At 33.0% G+C, this 9,648-nt stretch overlaps 1 protein-coding gene across 2 annotated transcripts in view; it reads right to left on the bottom strand.

Moving 5' to 3' along the window:
• Positions 1 to 569: 569 nt before the first annotated feature.
• The window catches only part of LOC129257389 (mitochondrial 10-formyltetrahydrofolate dehydrogenase-like), a 29,297-nt gene continuing 20,218 nt past the window's right edge, over positions 570 to 9,648 (bottom strand). For both annotated transcript variants that reach the window (XM_054895697.2, XM_064096883.1), the window contains exons 17-22: positions 9,435 to 9,534; positions 8,395 to 8,493; positions 7,254 to 7,419; positions 5,950 to 6,055; positions 5,188 to 5,387; positions 570 to 4,686 (exon numbers count right to left, since the gene is read on the bottom strand). In XM_054895697.2, the coding sequence (XP_054751672.1) occupies positions 4,628 to 4,686; positions 5,188 to 5,387; positions 5,950 to 6,055; positions 7,254 to 7,419; positions 8,395 to 8,493; positions 9,435 to 9,534 (730 nt within the window). In that variant the 3' untranslated portion in view covers positions 570 to 4,627. The remainder of the gene's footprint in view (positions 4,687 to 5,187; positions 5,388 to 5,949; positions 6,056 to 7,253; positions 7,420 to 8,394; positions 8,494 to 9,434; positions 9,535 to 9,648) is intronic.

Below are 9,648 nucleotides of genomic sequence, written 5' to 3'. Positions count from 1 at the left end.
CTTACTACTTTGTAAGCGTGTATACAGAAAAAAAGGACTGTAAATAATGCAATCAATTCCAAAAATCTATAAACTCGATAATAGACTTAATCAAGTTTATTGTACTCTTGAAAACTTGGTGCGGACCTGTATTAAAACCATTGTTCGTCTAAAGTCCTCGTTTCAGCATGGACCATGGTTTCAGCTCTGCACTAGCATTTCTTTATACCGCCCCCTATGTTCCATTCAAATCATGACTCGACTTCACGATTTAAGTAAAACTCAGAATTCGACTAATCACAAACCACTGCCAATCTTGATCATCACCCTTTCAATCACCACAGTCACTTTCAACTCCACCCACCATAACCATATTCATCAACACTGCTACCATTTCCACCACCACCACCACCAATTTAATCATTATTATTGGTATGTATATATATATATATATATATATGCGTATGTGAGTGTTCAAGTTTTTTAAGTGCAGGGACAAGTAGAAAACTGGGTGCATTTTAAAATCTAATTTCATGAATTCTTCAGGGAACACACAAAACAATACAATAGAGTTGAATTAATGAGACAAGTTCTTACAATTGAGATCAAATTTTTATTCATTATCGTTTTTTGTCTTCAGAGATAAATGACTTTCTTTTTACAAGAGGTTATGTATTCATTTACAGTGTATTACTAAGGCAATGACACATGTTATATCTCAGAAATGGTGGTATTCAATTTTTTTTTCCAATTATAGATACATAATTATAATACTAATCCTAAGTTTAAGAAATAAAGAAATGAAAAAAATTAAACAAAAAATAATATGAAGGAACAGAAAAAGTATCCATTCATACACGTTTCTCCATATTCTCATATGGTAAAGGGTTAAATTGTATCAAATTAGTTTTGATATTTGGACCTTCATCATGATCTGCAAATGTCCTGATTTTGTTTCAGAATGAAAGAAAAGACATGAAGATCTTTAAAATTTTCACCATCAGGAGAGACAATAATATAGACATAAGAGAGAGATAGGACTTTGATTCTCAAGTTGTTCTGTGGAATAGAATATATCTACATTTTAGAAGATGAATAAAAAGATGAATTAAAAAAACTTACATTTATTACATGTAAAAGAAACACATTGCAGATCTAAAAAAAGGGGAGATAAAAATGTTCCATATATATGTATATGTGATAATAAACATTTGTGATAAAAGAATTCATGTTTGCTTGAAAACATTTTTGTTAACAATTCCATAATGCAGTGAAACGTGCAAGTTTACCTTGTAATGGCTATTTAGAAACGGAGTACATTTGCATTCAAGTGGGCATGAAAATTTTTGACAACATATTCTAATGATTTATCATTTAATTTTTTTCAAGTACCTTCCAAAGTATTTTGAGGGCTTTAAGAAGGATATTGACCTAACTAAATATCAAGAAAGAACCCCCATACTGCTTCGTTTGAATCCACAACTGCAGAAAATAGAACAGGAATAATAAATTACCTTAGCTGTCTGTGTGATAAAATCTTGAATATATTATCGCTACGGTATGATAGAGGTCTGAACACTAGAATCTTTCACCATGGCAGCTTAGGTAATACTGAGAGAGTATCAAAATAATTATAGAAAACTGAAAATGACAGCTGCTTTACAAGGTAGACAAAAGGATTAACGCATTCTGTCTACATCTTACACAAAACATATCTTAGTCTTACATGAGAAAATAATACAACTTTGATAAAAATATACATGCATTGATTTGGGGTTTTCTGATATCTACATGTTTGAAAATGTTTTTCCCTTTTATTTATTTCTTTTTTTTCTCCTTTTGTTCTGTATATACATGCATTCTATCTTTTCTTAACTCCAATGTTGGCACACAGTTTTATTCAGTAATAAGTATACTTTCAACATATTGTTCATGATTGCTTCACATCAATAATATCATCACAATCAAATTACAATCCTCCTAATCGTAAAATTCTTAAAAAATGAACCATAAGGCAAGTTCACTGCACAGGCCCCAACACATAAGGTACAATTACAGATGGCAGAAGAGTTCTGTATCATAAAAATGTACTTTCAATTACATGCAAAACTACTTTGTAGCTCTAATCATGCAATGTTTCTGTAAATTAAATGTGCCACGAAAAATGGAAAACCTTGAAGTCAGTTTTTACTCAGATTCAATGACAGCAATGTCAGAGGTGACATAACAGAGGTTACTTTACATTATAGGGCAGCTTTAAGAACTATTATAAGATCTGTAATTAGACAACTTTTGTGAAATAAATTTTAAGAAGTTGTAGGTAGTATATTGTGTTATTGATAAATGGAAAATACATGTTTTTTTCCAATCATAACAAATTTAAATCAATTGATTAACTGATGTGTTTTGAACTTGATAATAAATTAACAGTGCTGGCATTTGCACCTATATTTGCAGTTGTCTAAAATAGATGAATGTTATAAAATTTCTTTAACTATTGGTACATTTAAGTGAAATGTGATTTATAATTTTTCAAAAATACTGCAAGTCTTTGAATCTGTTTTAAGAGACATGATCTTGGAGGAGATACAGAAAACTCTTTCATCACAATGCCTGAGGAAAGTGTGAGCCACCATGAGCCATTCTTTAAATGGTGTACTTTGGGCTTGAAAATAATCACTAAATAGAGACAAAAAAATCATTGAGCAAAATGCTGAAAAATTTCATCAAGATCTGATAATAAAGAACGAAGTTATAAATTTTTAAGTTTAGCAATATCATGGAAAACAGATATATGCAAGTTGTCAAGAATATTCAATAGGTGGGCTGATGCCAAGTCCTTATTTTCTTATTACTTATGTTATTCAATAATAATCATTATTATCTCATATTTCCATAATGTGTGTACGATATGTCTTCCTTGTATAGAAAAAACAAGTTGCAGCAATGATTATTTTGCACATTAAATTACAAAACTTAAATATAATTCAAATAACAAAACACAAATGAATAAGTGGAAATGTGACATCATTAGCTTTGGCATTGCATGTTTATGAAGACATGCATAGATCTGTTTCACCAAAATAATGCAAAATTTTAAAATGTAATAACTTTTTTTTCCTAGTCCAATTTCGATGAAATTTTCAGTGTTTTGTTTGTCTGATTTTACCTTATCCATTAAAATCATATTATTATCAGCCTGGAGTACCCCTTTAAGAAGTGTTGTATAAATTTATTGACAAAAATTTTAAAAAGAGGAGAAAGAACAAGTCACTTTAAATATTTTAATTAGTCACCTAACAAAGCTTGCCCAGCCAGTATTTGACCTGCCCAGAGCAATATAGCCCCACCGGAAAGGATAACATATTTATAAGTTAAATGAATCAAAAGAACTAAATAATTGGAGAGGGGACGGTTTGTTCACATGGGTGAACAAAGAAATTCTTAACCATTTTTATAGAAATAATTGCATTATCAATAATACATTTTTTCTACAAATCACTATGCACACACACACACACAATAAAAATAATAATAAAAAGATAATTTAGACCTTGCAGTAGTTACATATCTGATCGATTCCATTCTAGCAATGCATGAATAATATGATTCAAAGACGGTAAAACTGATAATACCCATACTACAACTCAAGAACTTTCTTGCATTACTAGTATCTTTGGTAACTAGTTAACACACAAAAGCACAATTACGAACTATCCAAAAAGTAAAATACTTTCCATTCAGTGCTCCATAGATGATGTTGGTCCAAATGAAATTTCAATCCCAACTCAATCCTTCAATATGAAGAACCATATCCCTTTGCTCTGTTGGATTGCAGCTGAACAAAATGAACACCATATAATATATCGACTGCATCAGCATAAGGATATGGCATGTCTTGCATGTAAGCTCCCTGCTAATGTATAAATATTACAATGAATACTTTAAAGTATGAATTTTTTTAAAGGATATTTTTATTGGATGGTAAATCTTCAATTGCAACAATGCCAATTAAGGACAAAATTTATCAAATAATAATTTTTGAAATGTTTTTGTTTGCTCAGTATTATTGACACATGGTCTTTTCATTTTTATTTTCCAAAGGAAAGTGAATGATAAATCATCTTAATATATGAATTCATAATTCCAAATAAAAGACCTTGAGGCCAACTATAATAAGAGTACCAAGTACGATAACAGATCTTGAACAGTAACTGTTCCTCATATATGTCATGTTTCATATACTCATTGTTACACAATGTATTGTTTAAGTCAGTTGCAAATGATTTTTTTGAAAATTGAAAAAAAATATTGATGTAGTTCCAATAAATCTATGGTTAACTATAACTTTTAAAATGAAAGGTTGAAAACAATAAAGTGGAAAAAATATCAGTATTTAATACACTATCCAAATTATAATTTGGTTTAAAACAAAATAAAACAATGAAAAAGGCGCAGTTGCTGATGGCAGGAGAAAAGAAGATGTGAAAGGTGTTTCTTCATTTTTTGCCAAGTGATGATGCGATTCTAGCTTCATTTCTGTTTGGTTCTCTTGTCAGGCTCTCTTGAGATTCTCCATGGTAAAGAGATGACTTTATGTTGTGTTGGATGGAACCAGTTTATGCTAAAAGGCTGGCTAGCATGGCATTCAGTTGTACTCAATTGTCACCGTTTTGGTCTTCAAGTATTCATTCAGAGCTTCTTGACCTGATGCATGAGAAAGGAAATAGGAGTATAAAATGTTTGTTTTTCTTCAGAAAAAGGTTACTTTGAAAGGGAGAGGTAATCTGTTGGAAAAGAACTAAAATTTTGTTGCATTTTATACGAAAATTTCCACAGGCAAAGTGCAATCTACACTTAATCATGTTCAAAGAAATCTGTGTTTAAAGAAATATGAAAAGAATTACAACATGCGTCAAACTCGTTGGTGTTCAAACAACACATTTATCTGATTGGGATTCCTACAAGCCTAGCTTCCAAGTTGGACGTTTAAAATCAATTCACCTAATGTTCTGACTTCTAATGAAGTTTTGCTTTTTGAATTCGCTCTTGCCTCACACACAATTATAAAGCCTGCAGAAGATGAGGTTAAAGATAGGACAAAACATGGGTTAGGTACCAATTCCAATTTGACATTTAAATGGTCCCAAAAGAATCTACAGGAACTTAAACAGTTACTGAACAAAATTCCCTCGAGAAATCACTCACCTAGATCCTTGCCGAATCCAGATTGTTTGAATCCACCGAAGGGAGCAGCAACGTCGGTCTTGTTGTAGGTGTTGACAAAGACAGTACCAGCATCCAGCTTCTCACTGACGTACATGGCCTTGTTGATATCATTTGTGAAGACACCAGATGCTAAACCAAATTCTGTACCATTAGCGCTCCTCAGCATGCCATCAATGTCACTGGGAAATTAAAATAAACGGATGAGAGGGATATCAACTTAACCTAACTACAGCCTACATTTCACCTGCAATTGGTTCATCATTAGTGTAATAAACGATTTCTTGTATTTACTTTCTGTGTGTCGGTCTTTTATTTTGATAAAAAAACTTTTATAGATTTCTAAATATTATAACTTCTCAAACTTGTAACCCCTGTTTTTATAGATAGATTTATACATACATTCACTGCACTTTAAAGAGTCATATAATCATCATATATTACTGCATTGATCAACCTGGCCATCCACTTACAACTTTTTATCGATATTAAACAAAAGACCCTTGCTATATACCATTCTCAAGAATCGGTTCACCACTTCCTCTTTCAAGGGTACTGATTTCTGCTGAAGAATTCAACAACGATGTTATTACAAATGATTTAAGAATCTCCATCGCTACATTATTCAAAGTGACACACCTCCTGTTATATCAAGAAATATGATAATAGGAGGTAAGAATGTATGTTTCTCATTAAAGCCAGCTCAAGAAACTAGACAAGATGCGAACGAAATGTAATTCTTACCTGGAAGAGAACTTTGTGATGATCATGATAGGTCCAAAAGATTCTTCCTTAGCCATCATCATATCATCAGTGACATCAGTGAATACAGTAGGCTCCATGTACAGACCTGCAACAGGAAAGATAGGGTTTGTTTCATTAATGATATTATCTTTACTACAGGCTCAAACTCGACATACAAAAAGGAGTGTGCATCAAAAAAAGGATGATAAATGCATGATCTATAAATGGTGCAGAGGCAGTAATAGAATACATTTGAACACTCGCTGCAAAAGAAGGTTTCCCTCCAACAAGATCCTTTAATACTGGGATGTGAACCTATTGATCTAAATATATTTAGGTAAAAATTTCAATACTACTATCTGCAGCATAGGAAATATGTAAGGGGGGAACAGATGATTTTGCCTTCATGACAGCCAAAATTGCCCTTAAAACTCCCAAAATTGAAAGCTTTAGGGTAATCATCTTTTTGAAGGTTTCCCCAAGATCTGCCAGAAACATATTCAAGAACATTTAGAAAATTTGTACACTACATACAGCAAAATGATTATTCCTTATTTGTTCATTGCGCAAAAAAACTAGCCCTTGAAATGAAATAGCCCCCAAAATTAAGCAACCACCCGAATGTGATGAAAAAAATAGTCCCTAAAAGTAATTGTTTCCTACCCTTGAAGGGAGTGTTTGGTTGCCTGGTGGATTCATCAACACCATTCAGTAATCATATTTTGACTCATTTCATTACATCTGATTTATTCTTGTATGCCACAGACAGAAACAAATTAATAAAGAAAAAATATACCACATGTCATGACCCAATCCATGGCTGATGGTTGTGATTTTGAATCTATTTGACTTCTATTGTGTATTATCTTCTCTTGTTCTGGTAGAGATGTTATTTGTTGAGAGTGTATGGCTTTATCAAGGTTATATCAAACATATGGGCTCTGGATTTCTTCATAACCCTTCATGTGACAATGTAGTTGTGGACACAAATTATTAAAGTGCAGATCTTATATCAAGGATGATGTAATTCAGCCTTAAGCCATCAAGAGTTCAAATCTATTTACCTCGTCCCTAAATAAACTTTTTTTTTAATAAAATAAAAATAGGTACTCTAATGAGCTGGAAGCAAACATACAGTACATGCATGTATACATAGTGAACTATTTCCATGTGAAGTACATGTATATATCACATGTGAAATCTGTTCAAGGTATCTTAGCATTTCAATCAGTTTATAGGCCAATGATGAAAATAATTAAAATGATAACAGCTAAAATCCTGTTGATTAATGATTGTTTCCTGACCTGGCATATCAGCTTGTTTGCCTCCATAGACCAATGTAGCACCCTCTTTGACTCCGATATCACAGTATTCAACAAGCTTCTCAAGATGAGCTCTATGGTTCTGTGGTCCATGTGATGTTGACCTGTCCAAGGGGTCACCAATCTTCATCTTCTTGACCTCTTCCACCTAGTCAAATCAAATAACTTTGATTTAGTCTAATGGAAAAGTCACTGACATAATAATCCTGACGTATTGACTTACAGTACCTGGCATGCATTAATTTTTTTTTCTTAAGAACTTTTTGTCTGTCTGATAGGAAGTGTTGGCGATCAGATATTTTCTTACACCTGGTCGAATCATCAGCTGTGTACATGTGTACAGTACACTTCAATGATGAGCATAAATGAGTAATGAGTAAAATTAATATCTTTAGATGGATCATCAGGAACTGAATCCATGTAAAAAAAACATGATTCCAAATGGGTGAGGCTATGAGAGATAAATTGTATGTAGCCAAGAGTGAAGAGATTGATCAGGAATAAATAAAGAACCATTACCAACAGGCACTATAATGTTCTTAGTTCCAGACAACAATGTAGATATGTCATATTCATCCTACATGAAGTAAACCAGTACGAGTACTTGAAAGGAATGCACAGCATGCATGCTAATCTTGGGATACCAGCAGTAGATCATCACAAATGAAAGGGTATGAGTATGTTTCAAGAAATCATGATAATTTGATTTAACATTGTTTCTACATATCTTTCTAACAGCATTTGTTTCTCATCTACAACTATAGACTTGCTGTGCCGTTGGTTCATCTTCAATTTCAGTGGATACACATCTTGTTCACAATCATTGCTTATTGCAAATGAAACCACTCTTATTTGTGTATCCACAGAACATTTGTAACATTGGTTCTATAATAAAATAAAACATTATGTGTGTGCAATGTGAGCCAATAATATGAAAGACATGACAGTCAGGAGGGGTGCCAATTTTTCTTAAAGCATCATGAAAAGAGTCTGGGAAGATATCACCAAAATGATGGGTAAAAAATTATAGTTCCCCTTACTTTTGTCCAGTAGCTGTATTAATAACTTAAATCAAAGCTGAAAGAAAAAATTCTTATTACTTGAGATATGGGTGGTAACTTACCACTCTCGCTAAGAATTCATCATGGATGGTGTCCTCAACGAACAATCTTCCAGCAGCAATACAATTCTCTCCCTTGTTGAAGAATACTGAACCAAGTCCCTAAAAAGACATTTTAAATGCATGATTAACATACAGTCTTCCACATTACTTCTTGCCAAGTGTGAGGTGCATATTACCTCAGACTTGGATCTTCCAGACATACCTCCACATTTACCATAAAAGTTCAGTTTATACATACAGGATATCGTAATTTTCCACATACCAAGAAAAAATGAAATTATATTTTGCAGAAAAAATTTTGTGAAAATGTATTTGATATATGCACTGTACGTGATCTAGAATTTTCAGTGCTGAAGGCCAGGTCGCATCCTCTTCACTGGAGGAGATTCGTAGATATGCAAAGAAGGAGCTAAAAGCATATAGCCTATTATCATCTATATAGAGCGTTTTAGCCATGCATTAAAAACATGTTTTTTTTTACTGCATCAATCGCCTGTGCAGTATCAGAGCGTATCCCTAGAATGACTGAAATCCAAATATCCCATAGGCTCCTGTACAAAATTTGCTATTGAATATGAGAGCATATTCAACAGTATAGTGTGCATGCACGAATGCGTGAAATATAGACCGCCTACAACAATGAAAGCAATGCGGTGCGCAGCATAAGAGCACAACGACACTCAATGACATCATAATGAACTACATGCAAGTCGCATTTCAACGACCAAATTTGAACTAATGAAGTGATGATACCATTATGTGATAAATGACATGACTTGTTTAATAAAATTTCTCCCTCTTTTTGATTGCTAGGGGTGGGATAGATGAAAATAATTATATTGGATGGCTTTCTTTCATGGAATACCAGAAATATTCCACTCGTTAGGGCAAATATTCCACTCATCTGCGATTCGTGGAATATTTGCCCAAACTCTTTGAATATTTCTGGTATTCCATTCTGAGCCATCCAATAAAATATAATTATTTATACGACCAAATACCCAATTTATAACCATAGTGTATATTGTGATTCTACTAACCTGTCTGACTGCTGCACTCATATCACAATCAGCAAAGATGACAAGAGGAGACTTGCCTCCAAGTTCAAGGGACACCTTCTTCAGGTTGCTCTCAGCACAGCTGTAACATACGATGTCAATATAGACATAGATTAGTACTGACTGGATCAATAGGAAATCATTGTAAAACTATCCTGGGTAATTCACTATGATATTACCTAGAGTTGTGATTTGA

Source organism: Lytechinus pictus, chromosome 3, assembly GCF_037042905.1.
Source record: "Lytechinus pictus isolate F3 Inbred chromosome 3, Lp3.0, whole genome shotgun sequence".
In the NCBI taxonomy this organism is placed as follows: Eukaryota; Metazoa; Echinodermata; class Echinoidea; order Temnopleuroida; family Toxopneustidae; genus Lytechinus; species Lytechinus pictus.
Note: the sequence above shows the minus strand (reverse complement) of the source record. Positions and strands in the feature narration are given on the sequence as shown.